Below are 22,386 nucleotides of genomic sequence, written 5' to 3' on the forward strand. Positions count from 1 at the left end.
ACCCTTTAAAATATGAAAGCAGCAACTGCTCTAGCGTGGGAAATGTACATATTATTTTGTAGACTGTAGTTTAGTCATCTAGAACTTGCAGTATGTAAAGTATAACTTTCAATTTCTCAACTACCTTAAAAAACTGTTGGAATAAGTGTAAAAAGATTCTAAAATAAAAATATACACTTATTACATGCAGTGTACTTTATTTTTTGGAGTAATTTGCAACTGAAATTAGGGATAATGGGGGGGGGGGGAGGGATTTAGCAAGACATTTAGAAAGCTTTTTAACAATGGGTCCGTGCGACAATTGCTTTAGAAACGTTTCCTTGATTGTTACCCATTTAGAGCACTTTGTGCAGTCACTGATTTACTCAGTGTGAATGTCGCAAAGTTGTGGCACGATCCCAGAAATGGATGGTTTCTCAGGTCAATTCAGCCCTGCTCTACATTTTCTGTGCCACTTTTGAGTCAGGGTATATGCAACTTTTCACACAAAAATCGAATGTCCGCACAAAATCTGGGACTTTTTTAGATGTTGCATTTATCAAAGTCTGTGTGCCATTTGATAAATTTGGCAAACGTCCGCAACTATTACAGCAACTTTTGTGCTCTAAATAGTTAAGAATTCCCACCACTCTTTGTAAATTCCCCCCCATTTTGCTTAATTCTTCCAAATTATGTCTAGATGGCAAGAGAAGTACAAAAGATCAATAAGATCTTTCCAGAAAGGTAGTCATCTTGTTACTTAAATTTAGAGCTGGTTTTTGTGCCATGTGCTAACCAGTCCATGAATTACGATCACTGCAAGAATTCCACAGATGTCAGCATGTTGTAGTGTAGATAAAAGGATCAGGTTATTTTTTTCAATATGCCTAAGGCCTAGATTTAATAATTAAACTCTTAAATTGTGCGCAGAGTAAAGCCAATGCATACACTATTCCACAACTAGTAAAGTCATACAGTAGTTTGCTAGTCTGCAAAAATCCTTTAATAATATGGACACATTTTTGCATCCGTATTACAGCAGCAAGCCCCAGCTTGACTGCAGGTCTCATGACTGAAACTGACAACTCATTAGGCCTGTGGTCAGATTGTGACCATAATACAGACATAAATATTTGTGTCCATATTATGCTAGGGAAAACCAGCCTAAGGCCAAGTTCAATTCTGCAGCATTAGTTTCATTTTTCGTTATGTCACAGAAGTAGGAAATGGAGATGACAAAGTACAGAATTAAGGGGCACTTCTGCCAGATATCTTTTAAAAAATCTGACATTTTCTGACATTTAAATGGGCACTGTCACCAACTTTATTTTTTGATATGTTGTAGTACTTACGGTATGTACTACAACATATCTCTAATATATTGTCCAAATTTTTGGGGGGATTATCAGGGTGAAATTTACGTTTAAAATCTAGCCACTAGGGGTCACCCTCCTAGTGGCCGGCTGCAGCCTGGCGTGACATCACGCATGAAAAAGGACAGATTTTGGCCTGGCAATCAGTCCCTGCTCTCGCTCCCTGCCTGTCAATCAGACAGGCGGCAGCGAGCGCATTGGCTCCTCGGCCACTGGCTGGGAGGCCACTCCTCCCGCACATGTCGTCGCCGCCGCTGTCCCTGCATGCCCGCTGCCGGACTCTGCAGGTATAAGAACGGAGGGAACGGGGTATGCGGGGCGGGGGGTTTGTGATGGAGGGAATTGGATATGTGGGCGGGTGGTGGGCGTTGTGATGGAGGGAACGGGGTGATGGAGGGAACGGGGTATGGGGGTTTGACGGAGGGAACGGGCTAGCGCCGTAGCGCCGCATGGCACTAACTTATAGTTTATCTACACAGGGTGCCTCCAGCTGTTTCACTAGTACAACTCCCAGCATGCCCTGACAGCCAATAGATGTCAGGGCAAGCTGGGAGTTGTAGTGGTGAAAAAGCTGGAGGCACCCTGTGTAGATAAACTAAGGGCGGAAGTGTTGTCCCCAGCAGGCATCAGTGACGTGGTGCCTGTTGGGGAAGTCTGCCTGGTAGCGAGCACACTACCAGGCAGACAAAAAGTTATTTTTTATATAATAAAAAGAAAAATTAAAAGCAGGGAGGGGGTTAGGGATAGATTGGCAATAGGCAGGGGCAGAAAAAAGAAATATAGGACGGTGGGAGCTACCATTTAAGAAGTTTGCAGGGCTGTATTTGCCACTAGGGGCTACTAGGAGAGGGGGACTAATTGCTGGTTTGAGTACCCTATTCCAGGTAATGTGTGCACCAGCATTGTGGTTATATTGACTTCTTGCACACCCATTTATCCATATTTCTATTCGAGCCATATAGCTGTCCGTGCATTTTTATGGAATGCCATGCAACAGTTACCAGAAAGTTAAACAGATTTGTAAATTATTTTCAAACAATAACCAACCCCTCAAGACTAGTACCAGTTACCTGATACATGGATGAAAAATAATATAAATAAATAGCTGGATCGTGCTTCAAATATAGGATACAATTTTATTAAAAATATATAAAATGTCAATTGATGTAACTTAGCCTCGTTGCACAGGGCCCTTGTGCCGAGGAGAAGAAATAGATTTACATAGACATACACTTGCAATATATAATAAACACTGATATTTAGTATTTCTACAAAAATATAAAAAAATATAAAAAAGATATAGTAAAATATGTCACTTTCAATAGTCAGGTAACTGGAAATCCAGAAATGTGTTAAAGTCCTGTAACTGATATAGAATCCTGATATATTGAAAGGAATGGGTGGGTTAATATTTACCAGCTTGAATAGAGTCCCACTGTAACGTCACCTGAGGACAACTGATGAGGTCCGCAAATCTCGGGTGGTGAAAAGACGCTGGAATGCGTCACCGCGGCGGTCTGCCTGCCACAGACCAGTGTGAATGATAGCCGCTCCTGTGATCTTTCGCTGTAGTTGGAATCTTAGCGGTGCAGACCTCGTGGTATCCTGATGGCGTGTGACGTCTCAGGCGCTTGGCAATGCCACCTGGATGTGTAGACTTAGATGGTATTGCTGGTTTGATCCACAATCGATCCTTCAGAGGTGAGTAAAATATCGGTGCTAAAATCATACACGTAGACGCGTTTCAGGGCTCTTACAAGGAGAACACGGCCCTTTCCTCAGTAGGTATGTATTCAGCATACATACCTACTGAGGCGCCTGAGACGTCACACGCCATCAGGATACCACGAGGTCTGCACCGATAAGATTCCAACTACAGCGAAAGATCACGGGAGCGGCTATCATTCACACTGGTCTGTGGCAGGCAGACCGCCGCGGTGACGTTTTCACCACCCGAGATTTGCGGACCTCATCAGTTGTCCTCAGGTGACGTTACAGTGGGACTCTATTCAAGCTGGTAAATATTAACACACCCATTCCTTTCAATATATCAGGATTCTATATCAGTTACGGGACTTTAACATATCTCTGGATTTCCAGTTACCGGACTATTGAAAGTGGCATATTTTACTATATCTTTTTATATATTTTTTATATTTTTGTAGAAATACTAAATATCGGTGTTTATTATATATTGCAAGTGTATGTCTAAGTAAATCTATTTCTTCTCCTCGGCACAAGGGCCCTGTGCAACTAGGCTAAGTTACATCAATTGACATTTTATATATTTTTAATAAAATTGTATCCTATATTTGAAGCACGATCCAGTTATTTATTTATATTATTTTTCATCCATGTATCAGGTAACTGGTACTAGTCTTGAGGGGTTGGTAAAATATTGTTTTAAATTTCCAGCACCTGGTGTAGTTGCACAACCTCCTTACCTCGGCTAGTTAATTGTGAGCTGCACAACCTCCTTAGATTTGTAAATTACTTCTATTAAAAAATCTTAATCCTTTCAGTACTTATTAGCTGCTTAATACTACAGAGGAAATTCTTTTATTTTTGGATTTCCTTTCTATCTGACCATAGTGCTCTCTGCTGACACCTCTGTCCATGTCAGGAGCTGTCAAGAGCAGGAGAAAATCCCCATAGCAAACATATGCTGCTCCGGACAGTTCCTAAAATGGACAGAGGTGTCAGCAGAGAGCACTGTGGACAGACCGAAAAGGAATCCAAAATGAAAATAATTTCCTCTGTAGTATTTACCAGCTAATAAGTACTGGAATGATTAAGATTTGTTAATAGAAGTAATTTATATATCTGTTTAACTTTTTGGCACCAGTTGATTTAAAAAAAAAAAAAAAAAGCTTTCCACCGGAGTATCTCTTTAAGCTACAAAAGTCTGTATATAGCCTGTAGAGGTCTGTTGTAGCAGACATCTATTAATCATAGTACATAAACAATGAAGATTTAGCGTTAAAATGAATGTGTAAATTCAGAATTGCTCTACTGCAATACTTGTAGTAGGTTCCAACAGCAGAGCCCACCCAGAGATTCTTGTAAACACCATCATTTGCTGGAATAGAACAAGCTGTGAAATTCAGTGCAAAATATGTATATAAAAACAAAACTAGCTGATCACCTTTGTATTTTATTGTACTGCATGAACAATTGACTGGGCACAGGCCCAGAAATGTATTCAGTGCTGGGAAGTGATTAACAGTTTGAAATTCAGCCAGTTCTGATGAGCAAGTGGAGAGAGCGATCATCTGGAAGAATTTTCTACAGAATCATTTACAAATAAAGTTTTACTCAATATATTCTTACACATGGCAAAAAAACTGGGCCAATTTCTAGTAATTTCTAGTTTTCATTGGAAAAAAAAAACACATTGAAGATAAAATTAATGAACATTGTTATGGAGACTTCTACAATCTACTAGCAAATACAGCTAACATTTTCTAAAAGGCCTCTGAAAATTTAGAGCACTTTGGTTGCTATAGGCAACTGCTCCAATTGTTTTTGGTTTTTAAAAGTCTCCATCAACGCCAGCTCTGCACCAAATCTTCCCCCAACACTGCTTTAGAAAATATAAAAAACAGCAGGAAATATTTAATCAATACCTGCTCTTTTGAATATATATCTATATATATATATATACACATACATACATACACACATATTAAAATCATATATATCATATTGATAACATACTTGTACTTAATTAAAAAAATATTTTAAAAAATGGCTTCAGTGTGGCAGCGGAGGTAAGGTGAATGGGGACCTACTGGTTCGGGGGGGGGGGGGGGGGGCGCAAAATACCCTATCTACCTCCTCCTTCCTACCTTATGAAGGGGGGGTTGCTATAAACTTTCTACCAACCTACGGGGGAAGGGGTTTACACACTGGGGATTCCATATCTACCTCCTACCTACCTACTGGGGGGGGGGGGGGGGGTAACATACTTAAGGATTCCCTATATAACTCCTACCTACTGGGGGATTTACATAATGGGGCCTCAAACTCTAGAGCAGTGGTTCTTAACCTGGGTTCGATCGAACCCAGGGGTTCGGTGAGTCAGTCCCGGGGGTTCGTGGGGGAGGTCGCAACAGGACAGGCAAACCAAGCAATTGCTTGGGGCCCCGAGCTGGCCATGGGCCCCGAGAAGAGCCAGTGATTGCCCACAGGGCAATTCCCCCCATCACTATTAACTCTCTGCGGCCCCACGTTAAGTTTAAAAACGCAGGGGCCGCCGGGACATAGCGCACGCCGGGACATCACTGACGTCCTGTGCGGGCGCCCATAGAAACGAAGGAGCCGAGGACCAGAGGATAGAGAAGGAGGAAGACGCGCGCTGACCAGCTTGGTAAGTGACCAGTGGCACGTCATCTTCGGTGCTCCGACCACCGGTCCCAAGACCTACTGCTATAGCCGGAGCGGTGGTCGGAGCACTGAAGTGGGCAGTACACAGACATACAGCCTCCAGCTGGATATGGCTGGAGGCTGTATGTCTGTGGGGAAACACTGCCTACATCAGTGGTCTTCAACCTGTGGACCTATGGCTGTATATGGCTGGAGGCTGTATGTCTGTGGGGGAACACTGCCTACATCAGTGGACTTCAACCTGTGGACCACCAGGTGTTGCAAAACTACAACTCCCAGCATGCCCGGACAGCCAATGGCTGTCCGGGCATGCTGGGAGTTGTAGTTTTGCAACATCTGGAGGTCCGCAGGTTGAAGACCACTGGCCAGCCTAATGTGGGGGAACACTGCCAGCCTAATGTGGGGGAACACTGCCTGCCTAATGTGGGGGAACACTGCCTGCCTAATGTGGGGGAACACTGCCTGCCTAATGTGGGGGAACACTGCCTGCCTAATGTGGGGGAACACTGCCTGCCTAATGTGGGGGAACACTGCCTGCCTAATGTGGGGGAACACTGCCTGCCTAATGTGGGGGAACACTGCCATTGTTGCGAAAATGACATGAGAGAGGCACTTGCCAAGATAAAGCTGCTCATTTCTGAACTGGTCTCTGAAAGACAACAGCAGAAGTCACACTGATTTGCAGTAAATATTCATTAAGTTTTTGTGTGAAAATCATGGTTTCGTGGTTTTGTTCTTTTTTCTTAATGGTTTTGTTCATTTTGTGCACCTATGTATAAATATATACTTAAATATATACCTCCTATGTTTTGAATTTGAAAAAATTATTTTATTTTTCCAATTAAGAGGGGTTCGTTGAATGCGCATATGAAACTGGTGGGGTTCAGTACCTCCAACAAGGTTAAGAACCACTGCTCTAGAGCCACCTATTCACAGTGTGGACGTTCTGGAGAAGGCAGACAAGCTCCGGGCATGCTTGGAGTTGTAGTTTTGCAACAGCTGGATATACACTGTTAGGACAAGACTGCCATTTGGGACTATTGGATGCTGGGAATTGTAGTTTTGCAACAGCTGGGAGGATTGGGGCAGACATCTTGCCTAAGCTTTTACAATAGTTAGATACAGCTTTACAGCAGGATCCATATACACAGGCAAAAATAGACTGCGGCTGTCCCTTTCACATGCATGGGAAAGGTTTCTGGGCATCCTCTGTGTTCTTTGCAGAGGTCATTCCTTAGGGAGGAGGGGAGCAGAGCTGTGAAAATCGCCTATTATCTAATCTATCTACTGGTGTTACCTTTCAATGTAATTCTTTCTGTGACGATAAGGAGGATATTGACGGAAACAGAATGTGTCAGCTTATTTTTAGGCTTAGTGGTCAGAATGAAAAATGCAAGTATTTCATTATCTTAAAATATAGCTAGTTAAATGGAATGTCCGTCTGCCCTAATAAATGGCATCCTCCATGGAAACAGGGTTCTGGCAATGCTACATTCCTGTGTTAGCACCAGCATCTCTTGGGTTTATTTGACTTTAGACGGGCTGTGTGCCCATTTTTTTAATTTGCAATTGAGAAGAGGGAGCGTCAAAATGTACGTCTTTCGTTTAGCAGAAAACTACATTTGTCAGGTGCAGCCTATTTGCAGTCAACAAGTGCTGTTTGAAAGTCATATCTTGCAGCTGTGTAGCAAGTTTCGGGGAAAGAAGGAAGGAACTGTGAATCAGTGTGGAATGCAAGATATTTGCTGAATGAGCTTTTACAAGCAAAATATTGAGCAGACTCCAATATCAACAGAATATCTGATATCATTAAGCGTCCACTTATAACAATAATTACTTAAAGGGAATGTGTCATCGGAAAAGGGCCTACTGCTTAAATTAAAGGGGTACTCCAGTTGAAAAAAAAAATTCTGATCAACTGGTGCCAGAAAGCTAAACAAATTACTTCTATTAAAAATCTTAATGCTTACAATACTTATCAGCTGTTGTATACTATAGAGGAGGTTGAGTTGTTCTTTTCTGTCTGACCACAGTGCTCTCTGCTGACACCTCTGCCCATGTCAAGAACTGTCCGGAGCAGGAGGGGTTTGCTATGGGGATTTGCTCCTGCTCTGGACAGTTCCTGACATGAACAGAGGTGTCAGCAGAGAACACTGTGGTCAGACTTCCTCTGTAGTATACAGCAGGTGATAAGTACTGGAAGGATTAAGATCTTTTAATAGAAGTAATTTACAAATCTGCTTAACTTTTTAGAGCCAGTTGATATGAAAAAAATAGTTTTCCACTGGAGTGTTAAACATATTTTTATAGAATTTTTATATATTAAGATATAATCCTGACTTTTACAGTTTTCAGTCAGGCAACTGGGTCTTAAAATTAAGCTAAGACTTTCTGTTCTGTCTGTGATAATAAGGAGGGGGCTGCTGGAAAGTGATAAGTACAGAATTACAGCAAAACAGATCAGAAAAAGCCAACCCTGTTTAAGTATCACATTTATTTTAAACTCATTTTGATTTGATATTCCTGGGGGAAAAAAAGGCATATCTCCCCTTAACAACGCAGGACATATATATACGTCCTGTGTAGAGTCCTGCGATATAACACGGGGTCACCCCGCATCATATCGGGTCAGTCCCGGCGGCGATCAACGACCGGGACCCGTGGCTAATACCGGACATCACCGATCGTGGTGATGCCCGGTATTAGCGCTTCAGACGCAGCGATCATAGTTGATCGCCGCGTCTGAAGTGAAAGTGAAACCTTCCCTGCAGCACAGTGGTTCTGTTCGGGACCGCGGCGGTGAAATCGCAGCGTTTCAAACAGCTTGTAGGACTCGAGGAGGATCCCTACCTGCCTCCTCTGTCTGACTGCCGAATGACTGCTCCATGCCTGAGATCCAGGCAGGACCAGTCGAGCGGCAATAACACTGATCAATTCCATGCTATTGCATGGCAGTGATCAGTGTAGGAAATCAGTGTGCGTAATGTTATTGTCCCCGATGGGGCTATAACATTGCAAAAAACATTTTAAAATAAAGTGTTAATAAATGTGATTTAACCTCTTCCCTAATAAAAGTCTGAATCACCCCCCCCTTTTCCCATAAAAAAAAAAAAACTATATAAAAAAAAAATTATATATATATACATATATACATATATATATATATACACATATATACACATATATACACACACATACATATGTGGTATCGCCGCGTGCATAAATGTCCGATCTATAAAAATATATTGTTAATTAAACCTCATGGTCAATGGCGTACGCGTAAAAAAAAATTCCAAAGTCCAAAACAGTGTATTTTTGATCACTTTTTATACCATATAAAATGAAAAAAAAGCGATCAAAAAGTCTGATCAAAACTAAAATGGTAAAGATGAAAACTTCAGATCACGGCGCAAAAAAAAGATCCCACATACATCCCCATATGCGGAAAAATAAAAATAAAAAGTTATAGGGTCAGTAGGGGACATTTTTAAACGTATACATTTTCGTGCATATAGTTATGATTTTTTCCAGAAGTAAGACAAAATTAAACCTATATAAGTAGGGTATCATTTTAATCATATGGACCTATATAATAAAGAGAAGGTGTAATTTTTACCGAAAAATGCATTAAGTAGAAACAGAAGCCCCCAAAAGTTACAAAATGGCGTTTTGTTTTTTTCAATTCTGTCGCACAAGGTCTTGTTTTTTTTGCTTCGCCGTAGATTTTTGGGTAAAATGACTGATTACAAAATAAAATTGGTGGCACAAAAACATAAGCCATCATATGGATTTTTAGGTGAAAAATTGAAAGGGTTATGATTTTTAAAAAGGTAAGGAAGAAAAACAAAAATGCAAAAACTGAAAAAGGCTGACTCCTTAAAGGGGTATTCCAGGCAAAAACTTTTTTTTATATTTTAACTGGCTCTGGAAAGTTAAACAGATTTGTAAATGACTTCTATTAAAAAATCTTAATCCTTCCAATAGTTATTAGCTTCTGAAGTTTTCTGTCTAACTGCTCAATGATGATGTCACGTCCCGGGAGCTGTGCATGATGGGAGAATATCCCCATAGAAGCTGGACAGCTCCCGGGACGTGAGTCATCAGAAAGCAATAAGACAGAAAACAGCAATTCAACTTCAGAAGCTAATAACTATTGGAAGGATTAAGATTTTTTAATAGAAGTAATTTACAAATCTGTTTAACTTTCCGGAGCCAGTTGATATATAAAAAAAAGTTTTGGCCTGGAATACCCCTTTAAGGGGATATATAATTTTTTATTTTTTTTTAAGCTCCAAAGCCACCATACTACCCAAATATGTTCCCTGTAAACCATCCTGCCTGATATGCATGGCTCCTGTGGATCTTTTGTCTTCTCTGGCTGCTTGATATTCTCTGCCTTCCTTAACTCCTCTTGTCTACATCTCCCAGCAATCATTGCAGCTCTGCTCTGCCAGCCAGCTCACTCTCTGAGAGCAGACCCCACCTCCCTGCTCTGAGCAACAGAGAAATGTTCAGCGTTCGATTGGCTAAGGCTGTACACACATCCCAGTTCTCTGCACTAAAGAGAGCATGACTCATCAGTGCAGGGCAGAGACCACATGGTCTGTGTCTCTCAGGAGGGCGGGGGCTGCTTCCAGAAGGGGATTTGGACAGAGACAGAGTGGATGGCTAGATGATGTGATTTCCCCACTTCATGCAAGTAAGTGACAAGTGAAGAGGGGAAACTGCTTTAAACAGCTAATGAATGATATTTAGACGAAATAGGTTAATGAGACTGAAAATTATGGGCTCTTGGTTTAGTTCCCCTTATAATAATGTTTTCTACCAAGGTAAACTTCTGAGGCTTTAGTGTTTTGAATTATGGATCAAAATCAGGATTGTGGCTAGGTCCACACACATATGGAGGTTGTATCAATTTCAGGAGTTTCATTTATAAATTGATCACAACAGATGCAACAATGCATCAGCAGTCTTGCAGCTTTTTTCTATTGAGCATGCCAGAGGTCAAATCAATTGTTACTTTCTTTCACTTAGTCCTAACAGCAGGACAGATGGGGTAAACAACCCCCTTGAACTTGTAGGACAGTGGAATGTTAATAATCCCAGATTTCGGTGCTCCTGTTGGGACTAAGTGAAAACAAATTATCGTTAGAAATAAAGAATTCCCTTAGCACAGATGGGGATATAACAAGAAGAGGACCCTATGGAAGGGCTCTCCTGTATGGCAGAACTTAGCACAGTTCACCCAAATGCCGAGTATTCAGACACCCTGGCACCTGGCCTATAGTGGGAGATAACGGCGGATTCAGAGCTCCAGAAAGCTGCACTACAGATGAGCTCTAGAGGAAGCAAACTGCTTTCAGCGAAGAAGGTAGCAACAATCCTTGTCAAATGGGCTCCAAAAAATGTCTGGAAGACTGTGACAAAGGTTTCACTAATGATTTCTTCAGCCAGAATAGAATGATCGCTATTACTGAAGCTTGACCCTGCCGGATTTTCATCAATGCCCTCAAAATCAAGGAAAATGGAGGGAAGATGTATGCTAGACTGAACCTTCATGGAATTGACAGAGCACTTATCACCAATTTACAGGGAGCAAAACCTCTCTACTTTGGCGTTAAAAGGGGTTATCAAGCTTGGAACAATTTATCCCCTATCCAAAGAGACAGAGTCAGAACACATAAGTGGATAAGTGTCAGATCGCGGGGAGTCCAACTGTTGGGCCCCCTGCGATCTCCTGCCCGACACCCTAGCTCTCCACCTGCAAGGATCAGGGGTCAGCACACGCCCTCCATTCATCTCTATAGGAGAGTGAAAGCGCTGTACTCGTGTATCTCCAGCTCTCTCATAGAGATGCATGGAGGGGGCGTGTTGACCACCGCTCCATGCGGTCAATGATACAGCTCCGTGCAGGAGGAGAGCGGGGGCACAATGCAGGAGATTGCGAGGGGTCCCAGCGTTCGTTCCTTTGGATAGGGGATACATTTTTCTAAGCTAGACTTCTACGTTAACCTCATTGCCATAAACTCAGCCTCTGGCACAAGCGGCCTGCAGACTATCTTCTAAAAAATTTCCAGATGAGGTGACCACAGTTTTGAAATCCTCGACTCAGGTAATCCATAATTAAGGGAACCTTGAATGTAATTTGCAGAAAGATGGGTGAGATTTAATTCTGCCCAATTCAGGATCATCCACGTATCTCTCTCTGGAGGGGTTGTGATCTTGTGCCTTCCTGCCTATTTAAGTAGAAGACCGCTGTCATATAGTCTATTCCGGCTTTCCCAGCTTTTCCTCGGATTTGAGAAGTGTAGTAAAGGAGAGCAAGCTGGACAGCACGCCCCTTATGGAGATCTGGAGTTGCTGCTCAAGAGGTGTCCAGAAACCTTGTACTGGAATTTCTAATAGGTGTGTGCCCCAGCCTACTAGGGATGCGTCCGTAGTCAATGCGATCCAATCTGGTTGGATCACAGACTTTCCGTCCTTGAGGTGACACCACCATCTGAGGGAGTTGTGGGACTGGCAAGACAGGGAGAACTGGACTTTAGTGAGTTAACCTCATCTGTGCTGCTGGTAGGAAGTAAAGGAATGCATTTATGAAACAAGCCTTAACAATACATCCAAACTGATTTTTTTACCTTGTGTTTTTTTCATCATTTAACCAGTCTATAAATATACTGTTGAAAGCATAAAAACATATGCATCACATGAATATGATTTTAGCTTCCATAAAACTTCAGAAGGAAGAACCTCCTTAACCCCTTAAGGACTCAGCCCATTTGGGCCTTAAGGACTCAGACAATTTTATTTTTACGTTTTTGTTTTTTCCTCCTCGCCTTCAAATAATCATAACTCTTTTATATTTTCATCCACAGACTAGTATGAGGGCTTTTTTTTTGCGTGACCAGTTGTCCGTTGTAATGCCATCACTCACTTTACCATAAAATGTATGGCGCAACAAAAAAAATAATACTATTTGTGTGGGGAAATTAAAAAGAAAAATGCAATTTTGCTAATTTTGGAAGGTTTCGTTTTCACGCCGTACAATTTACGGTAAAAATGACATGTGTTCTTTATTCTTTGGGTCAATACGATTAAAATGATACCCATGTTAAAATACTTTTCTATTACTGTTGCGCTTAAAAAAATCACAAACCGTTTAACCAAATTAGTACGTTTAAAATCCTCCTACTTTGAAGACCTATAACTCTTTCATTTTTCCGTGTACGCGGCTGTATGAGAGCTCTTTTTTTGCGCCGTGATCTGTACTTTTTATTGATGCCATATTTGCTTATATAAAACTTTAAATACATTTTTTAGTAATTTTTTTGGAATAAATGTTCTAAAAAAGCAGCTATTTTGGACTTTTTTACGTTCACACCGTTCCCCGTACGTTATCATTATCATTCTATTTTAATAGTTTGGATATTTACGCACGCGGCGATACTAAATATGTATATAAAAATTAGTTTTTTACACTTTTGCATAGAAGGCAGCGGAGGAAGGTGAGGGGACCGCCGTCTGCCGTTCTGGATGATCGGATCAACGCAGCAGCGCTGTGGGCGATCAGATCATCCATGTTAGTGACAGCAATGCTGCAGATGCAGTGATCTATATTGATCACGGCATCTGAGGGGTTAGTGGTGAACATCCGGGCGATCGCGGATGTCCGCCATTACCGGCGGGTCCCTGGCTGCTATCAGCTATCAGCCGGGACCTGCCGCGCGTGACCCGAGCATCGCTCCGATGCTCGCGGTTATGTATAGGACGTAAATGTACACCCTGGTGCATTAAGTACCAGCTCACTAGGACGTACATTTATGTCCGGCGTTGTTAAGGGGTTAAAGCGGTTCCCCAGTGGGAAACTTTTTTTTTATTTTTATTTTTTTTTAATCAACTGGTGCCAGAACGTTAAACAGATTTGTAAATTACTTATATTAAAAAAATATTAATCCTTCCCGTACTTATTAGCTGCTGAATACTACAGAGGGAATTCATTTCATTTTTGAACACAATGCTCTCTGCTGACATCACAAGCACAGTGCTCTCTGCTGACTTCTCTGTCCATTTTAGGAACTGTCCAGAGCAGCATATGTTTGCTATGGGGATTTTCTACTACTCTGGACTGTTCTTAAAATGGACAGAGATGTCAGCAGAGAGCACTGTGCTCGTGGTTTCAGCAGAGAGCTGTGTGTTCAAAAAAGAAAATAATTACCTCCGTAGTATTCAGCAGCTAATAAGTACTGGAAGGATTAATATTTTTTAATAGAAGTAATTTTGTTTTGTTTGAACATGTGCTGCACTCTTCCCCACCCCCTCAGCCCAACCCTATATAAGTAGTAGTTAGCTACACAAGGGCCATTTCTTTCCTAACAGCCTCCCAGTCTGACTGGGAGAGCATGGTAAGTGAGCTATTACACCGTTGCTACCGTTGCTGCCGTGGCTGCGGGGAGGTGCGATCCATAGACTGGTTGGATTGGCATTGGGGCCGCTCTGCCAGTGGGTCGTTTCCCCCCCCCCCCCCCCCCCCCCCCGTGGGCACTGGTGTTGCGGCGGTGGTGGTCGCCGCCCAGTGCTACGCCATTTTATGCTAGGGACGTTAGGGACCCACTCTAAATAGATGGCCTTGGCGTGGCGAGTGGGCTTGTACTTTTTGATCAAAAATGTATACTAACAACCTGTTAGTTTTTTATATTATGCTGAGAAGCAATCAGATCATTATACAAGATTGTAGATGTGCACCATGTCTGTTTTCTACCCGAATTCATAATTTACAAATCTGTTTAACGTTCTGGCACCAGTTGATTTAAAGTACCCCTCTAACAATGCATCAACATTGTTGAGGAGGTTGTTCAGTCGGCGCTGGCTGCACTCTGGCCAGGATTCTGCAGTGTGAACCTAGCCTTAGAATCCCAGTATAGCATGTGCAGTTTGTCAGCCCGACAACAGCAGGAAGCTATCCTGTCCACATGTACCACTGTGCCAGCACAATTTCAATATCCAGAGAATTTATTCTACAATGAATTGCTGGGATTCTGAAGGCAAAGAAGGTCCAAAACCCTAGATGTGTGTGTCTAATAATGTAGCTATTCAGTGCAATTTGTCAATACTGCAATAAATAATATGTAAATAAACATAATTAATGTAATACTGAGTTCAAGAACAGTTTTCGAAGCTTGTGGAGGAGCAAAAGTGTTTTAGGAAAAATAAAAAAAATATTACTTACTGTGGATACACGTAGATAGGTCTGGACCTCTTCTGTCTAGAAACGAATAATTTTCAATACATTCTGAAAAAGAGAGGTTTCATGTAACAGTCAGTTCTAAATACAGAAATGAACAATGCATTTGAGTCCTCTACATATGTTTAAAGGGAACCTGTCAAGTCCCTGGCAGATCAGGAAAACAGCATTCTACCACACAATGTAGGCAAATTGTGATAATGTATTATAGCTGTTCACCCACATGTGATGTATCTGTTTTGGATTACATTACAGATGTCTATACAGCTTCTGCTTTTAATGTGTATGCACAGAAACGGTCTTACACACTTCTACTAAAGTCAATAGAATGACCCTTTGGATACTACACATGCCCAGGAGCCTTCCTATTTATTGTACTTCTACTGAATTTCAGAGAGGCAGTCTAAACTTGCTGGTAGCTACTAAGCATGCTCAATAAATGCACGTGTCTGTGAACTTCAGAACACTGAAATAATTGCAGTGGCATCTGTGCAAACATGGCAAGCAGTGGTAGGTGCAACTACTGTAAACAGAAATACAATAAAGAGGACCTATATATGCGCTGTGCATAACATTTCAATAGTGCCTTTCATTACCAACTGTATCCATCCACACCTACCACACCTATACCAAAACAATAATACATAACGCCCAGGGTGTCTGGTTTATATAAGCTTATCCATATTTTTATCAATCATAAGAAGTTTCCAAGCACAGTGAAATTCATTGTGTATTCATGTCTGATATTCAGTCTGTGAATAATCAATAAGTAACAAACAATTAACACTTACTTAGGTATCGGGGATAAAAGTATTCCTGTAAAAAGAAAACAAAAAAAAAAGATTTCATTAATTTAACCATGTACTGTAATAAGCATAAATAACAAAAAAGTCAAAAAGGTAACACAACGTAAAATTCCTTCAGCTCAGCATTTATGACCCACACTGGTATATGTAATGTCTTTTAAATAGCAACAAAATAAAATAATAATAAAAAGTATGCTTTTTTTTAGTATTCAGAAATTTACCGGAGACCAGCATTTCACACACTGGTCTTCAGTAAACCCAGCCAGTGTAGGATTGCACTGGATTTATAAAGAGACATAAATCCAGGTGCTTGGGACACTGCCAGTGGCAGCTTCGGAAATCTATGCCAGCTCTAGTTTTCAATACATTTTCCATCTACTGGCAATCATAAAATTGTGTAATTGGCATATAGGGGAGCGACCACACCCCCTTTGCAGTAAACCCCACCCACTTTGCAGTTATAAAGTCCTTAAAAATGCAGCAGATAACTATCTGTCCCCAGATCTAAAAACCACCATATACTTAAACATTTAAAACCGATAACTAGAAACTCTTCCTAGATGGGTATTCAGATATCATAAAATGTTGTAAAATAAAGCTATAACCTAAAGATATATAACTTACTAATATAGTGTTAGCACTAATTGTACTGACATGTTTTTGCTTGATTTATGTCTGACAGGAAGTTGTGTAGTCCTCTCATTTTCAGTGTGTTGTGTCAGCAGCAGCACATATACATATATGTATCTTCATTGGGACATTTGGGAAAGAATAAGGTGTGTTTACAGCATGCTGCCTTGTGCTGAATAAGTACACAAGCAGAAGAACAGACTGTACTAAAATGTTTTACAGCAGCTCTGGGTGGGGAACTGGCAGGAGTGCTGTGGGAGGGGAATAGGCAGGGTGGGAGGACTGTGATGAAGAGCTGAGAGAAAGCAATGCATTCTGAGAATTGTTGTACTGAGCAACTGCTCAACCAGGAAGTGCAGTGATGAAATAGGAAGAGAACCACGGACAAAACAAATGGAATTTTATGCTGTTGCTGCTGCATATGCTGCTGCATCTTTTTTTACCTGACATCAGAATATGCTTTGTAAAAGCTTCACATGCTTCATAATACCTAGTTTTATAGTAGGTCAAATATAGAGATCTAGGAAATGTCCTCAGACAAGAGCAGCAACAAATCAGATAAAGCTTTACCCTACCTACCAAAGTTTACTCTTGATAGAAATCTAGATTGAAGAAAGTGCTTCAAAACATATTTTATGAGTTTACTGACATTTAATTATTTGTTGACAATGTCCAACTTATGAGGATGTCTCTACAAAGTGTTTTAAGATACAAATTTGACATCACAACACGTGATAACATTTACAGAAAACAGTTTCTTTTCACTGCAGCAAATAATCTCTGACTTCGTAATAAATCTAAATCAATTTAGAAGAGTCTACAACAAAAACCATGCATTGAGCTATCTGCAGCACCTTGCCCCCTAAACATTATGATGTATGATGGGCTTTCTTCAGCAGACATGTGAATGACTTTCAGTAAATGTTCTGCACTAAAATGTTTGTGTAAAACTATAAACAAACACTTTCCATTTGGGTTTTCTTCATTTTCCAGCCTCATGAACTTTGTCGTAACAATTCAATGACCATTTTTAGTCATCTACATAAATAATGTTCGCATTTATTTCTGAATGCTTTGTGGTACAATTTCCATTTTCTTATGCAGGATTGGCTCAAACAGGAATAAATCAGTCGCAAATTATTATACAGAACTTTGTAATGCTGCAATTGTCTGCATGGCAATGTCATCTTAAATTTCACGTAGGAACACATTACAAAGGGATTGTATGCAGGAACTGTCCTAAAAGATGGCTGTGAAGAAACTCTGTATGGCTACAGTCTTCTTCCCCCAACGCACATATAAGCTGCCTTTTGTCTCATTCGTTATACAAAGGATACAAATGAATAAGAAGTGGAAGCAGAAGCTAGCACAGCAGCAATCCCCACTGACAGCACAGATCTCCGCGTTCCTTCTCTCTAATTTGCCAACCCTGGAGAATATTATTAAAAGCTGCTGGACAGCAGAGAAAACATCTGTTCTTTGAAAACTGAACTGAAAGTCAATTTCTCATGGGTCCAGTGAGTGTCCAGAGCATGTAACATCATGTAGAGAAGCCATCCAAAATGGCCAGTCATATATACCAAACACCTTCAGTCTGTGCCCAACTACCTGGATATTATCCAGCATAAAGTTGTATTTTCATAGCATGGGATTCAGAGCTAAATCCTGCTACTGTATATACTGCATTACTCAGCATTAGACTCTAAAACAGATCAATAGAGTGTCTCTGAAAATATTGTACAAATCAATAAGTTATACAAGGTGAGTAATGTAAAACAATCCTAAGCACTGTTTAGGCATGAAAAAAAACAACAACATCATTTACTGAATAGAAATAATTCCCCTGCAATTTTTCTTATTGTGCCGTATTGCTTGCTTTAAAAGGAATATTCCAGGAAATATTTTTACGTGACTATGCTACAGGGGCTGTAAAGTAATTGTAGTTCATTATATAGTGTGTGTACCTGTGCGTGACGGTTTTCTCACAATTCTTCTGTGATTTTCACCCCAATATTTATTTTTAACAGTATACAAAATGACTGTTGTCTCGGATTTTTCCCGGCTTGCAATGCGTCCGAGACCTGACTCACTAGTCAGCAGATGTCAGGGAGCCTGTCTGCTTCAATGGGTGGAGGGATCAATCTGCAACTAATGCAACAGCTGTAGGCACCCTGATTGAAAACCACAGGTCTTTTGATGGATGCAGCTCATTTATGTTTCAATTGGTGGGATGGAGGTAGGAAGGAAGATAGAATTGTAGGATTTGTAGTAAAAAAAAAAAAAAAAAAAAGAAAAGTAAAACAGGAAATACAAGTTCACAAAAAGCTATCCACAGTGTTATGGTAATCTCACAGCATAGCCATTTAGCCCCAAGACAAGTGCAGATCCTTCCTAAGCATGTCCATTACTGTCTGCCAGGTACGTACTAACATCAACTTATGGTGGATAACCCCTTTAACAAATATCTGAACACAATTGCTCAATTTAATAGTGTACACATGCGCCCAACAGCCATAACAATTTTAGGAGAACACTATTGTTAAAAGGTGGTTTAAGATAAGTAACAGCTGGAATTCAAAGAGAATGAGACTATGCAAGAACCATCATCTTTGTCCATCTTCTTTACTCTGACTCGAGGTTATTGAACTCTGCTCTAGTTCTGCATATACAGTACTTGCATAATATTTCTTGCGAACAGCAGTATAATCAATGGGCTTTCCCATTACAGGAATTACTGTAGCTTCATTAATATACTTTTTTACTAAGCAATTAAAAATAAAACAAATATGAAAGGTGTGTGAAAAACATAAAGTACTGTTGAAACACAGAAATTTTTAAGGAATATACCTATAGAACTACAACCGCTAAAGATAATTACTTTTCTAATTTACCTTCTAGCAGTGCAGAGATTTTGCAGCCAAGGATAAAAACACTCAACGCGGTTGGCTATATGCAGTAGGTACTTCTAAAATGCTGCTGATAACCTCAATTTTGTCAACAATTACACCCTTATTGCTAAATAGCAGGTCGCAAAAAGGATGACCGCAACATTTTTTCTGAAGTATTTACTGCATATGGCCAAACACAGTGTTTCTACCCTCAAAATTGTAGTTATTCACTTAAGTAATTTTCAAGGAAGGTACAAAGGAGTCTCTTACTTTGTTGCTGCCGGTCCTGCTATAGATATGTGCTGTTAGTGACAGAAACAAAGGGAATGTTATTCTATACGTAATAAGCTGGAGCTTAGGCTGCATCTTACAGCAAACATGCACAAAAATGACTAAAAACTTCAGACCACATGGGGACTACTCTGCGTTTCCAATCTGGCTTTGGGCCTGAAGAGTTGACTTTTGATAACATTAGGGTGTTGTGTCTATAAGAGTTACTGGAATTTAACCAGAAGAATACGTCTACATCACTGCTCTAATATAAAATGGAACTCATAACATTAGATGTTTTTATTATTCAGACAAGACCATCCGTTCCACCGCAAGATGTTTCTACTAGAGAGTCTTCATCTAAAGCACACAGTCATATGTTCAAATGTATTTCGACGCTCAAAAGATTGAAGCCAAGTGTCACAGTGCAAGATCAATTTAAATATGACATCATGCAAAAAAAAAAAGTTAACCTCTTAAGCCATTTTGACCTTAAAGGGGTACTCCACTGGAAAACTTTTTTTTTTTTTTTAAATCAACTGGTGCCAGAAAGTTAAAACAGATTTGTAAATTACTTCTATTAAAAAAATCTTAATCCTTCCAGTACTTTTTTAATTTCCTTTCTGCCTGACCACAGTGCTTCCTGCTGACACCTGAATGACCAATTGTACTTTGTAATGAAACCTCATTTTACCATATAATGTACGGCAAACCCCCAAAATTATTTTTTTAGTCAGGAAATGTAAATGAAAACCACAATTTAGCAAATTTTGAAGGGTTTCGTTTTCACACTGTACACTTTACGGTAAAAAAAAGACAGTTTTCCTTTATTCTGTGGGTTAATACAATTAAAATACCAATCTTTACATACGTTTCTATTATTGTACTGCTTTTAAAAAATATCACACTTTCTTTTACAAAATCAGTATGTTTAAAATCGTCCTATTTTGACCATTATAAAAAAAAAATCCGTGTACGCGGCTGTATGAGGGCTCATTTTTTTGCACAGTGATCTGTACTTTTTATTGATACCACATTTGCTTTGAAATTTTAAACACTTATTTTTTTATAAATATTTTTTTTACGTTTACGCCGTTCACTATACAGGATCATTAACATTAAATTTGGATAGTCCGGACATTTACGCACGCAAATATGCTTTTAAATAAATGTAAAAAATTTACACTTTTTGGGGGTAAAAGAAAAAGGGCCGATTTACATTTTTATTGGGGGAGGGGATTTTTCACATTTAATTTTTTTATTTTTTTTTTATTTACACTTTTTATGCATCTTCTGCTCTGGCCTGCTCGATCTCAGACCAGAGCAAAGGACCCCCAGGAGACAGACGGGGGCAGGTGAGGGGACCTTCGTCTGCCATTTTAGATGATCGTATCCCCATGGCAGCACCACGGGAAATTCAATCATCCATTAAAGGGGTACTCTGGTGCTTAGACATTGTATCCCCTATCCAAAGGATAGGGGATAAGATGCCTGATCGCGGGAGTGCTGCCGCTGGGGACCCCCGTGATCTTGCACGCGGCACCCCATTTGTAATCAGTCCCCGGAGCGTGCTCCGGGACTGATTACCAGCGACTACAGGGCGGGCGGCGTGTGACATCACACCCCCGCCCCCGTGTGATGTCACACTCCGCCCCTCAATTCAAGCCTACAGGAGGGGGCGTGACAGCTATCACGCCCCTCCCTTAGGCTTGCATTGAGGGGCGGAGCGTGACATCACACGGGGGCGGGTGCGTGACGTCACACGCCGCCCGCCCTGTAGTCGCCGGTAATCAGTCCCGGAGCAAACATGCTCCGGGGACTGATTACAAACGGGGTGCCGCGTGCAAGATCACGGGGGGCCCCAGTGGCGGGACTCCCGCGATCAGGCATCTTATCCCCTAAGATGTTTAAGCACCGGAGTACCCCTTTAAAACACGCGCATTGCCGCAGATGCTGTGATCTGTATTTATTACGGCATCGGAGGGGTTAATGGGGGACATCAGCGCGATCGTCCTGGCGATGTACGTCCTGGCGCGAAAAGTACCTCCGCACCAGGACGTACATTTAAAACAATTTTTGTCATATCAACTGACTCCAGAAAGTTAAACAGATTTGTAAATTACTTCTATTAAAAAATCGTAATCCTCCCAGTATTTATCAGCTGCTGTGTACTACAGGAATTTGTCTAGTTCTTTTCTGTGTAACCACATTGCTCTCTGCTGACACCTCTGTCCATGTCAGGCCCTGTCCAAAGTGGGAGAAAATACCTATAGCAAACCTCTCCTGACCCAGACAGTTCCTGACATGGACAGAGGGGTCAGCAGAGAGCACTGTGGTCAGACAGAAAAGAACACCACATCTTCCTCTAGAGCATTCAGCATCTGATGAGAACTGGAAGGATTAAGATTTTTTTTATAGAAGTTTTTTAAAAACTGTATAACTGTATAATTTTCTGGTACCAGTTGATTTAAAAATAATTATTTTCCACCTAAGTACCCCTTTAACCATAATAAATTCTCATCAGCATATAGTGAAACCTCTTCAAAAAACACCTTTAATGGAAGACCGCTTTCTTATCCAGACCAAATTTTTTGTTTTCATCATAAATTATTCATAGTGGCCCTCTTATTGATAAGACCTCCCTCTAATGGACCAATTTTTCAATGCAGTTTCGGATGATTGGTTGAAAGAGGTTGCACTGTATCAGAAATATAGCTGTGAAAATAGTTAGAATAACTGTTTAAATAAAAAAAATTACTATATCCTATGAATGCCAGTACATCAATTGGTTGACCATTTCGCATTTTGTAGAAATA

At 40.7% G+C, this 22,386-nt stretch overlaps 1 protein-coding gene across 4 annotated transcripts in view; it reads right to left on the minus strand.

Moving 5' to 3' along the window:
• Positions 1 to 22,386, minus strand: part of GAS6 (growth arrest specific 6) — a 110,861-nt gene that overhangs the window by 48,837 nt on the left and 39,638 nt on the right. For all 4 annotated transcript variants that reach the window (XM_056555983.1, XM_056555981.1, XM_056555980.1 and 1 more), the window contains 2 exons: positions 15,768 to 15,792; positions 14,962 to 15,024 (listed from right to left, as the gene is read on the minus strand). In XM_056555983.1, the coding sequence (XP_056411958.1) occupies positions 14,962 to 15,024; positions 15,768 to 15,792 (88 nt within the window). The remainder of the gene's footprint in view (positions 1 to 14,961; positions 15,025 to 15,767; positions 15,793 to 22,386) is intronic.

Source organism: Hyla sarda, chromosome 2, assembly GCF_029499605.1.
Source record: "Hyla sarda isolate aHylSar1 chromosome 2, aHylSar1.hap1, whole genome shotgun sequence".
NCBI classification, from domain to species: domain Eukaryota; kingdom Metazoa; phylum Chordata; class Amphibia; order Anura; family Hylidae; genus Hyla; species Hyla sarda.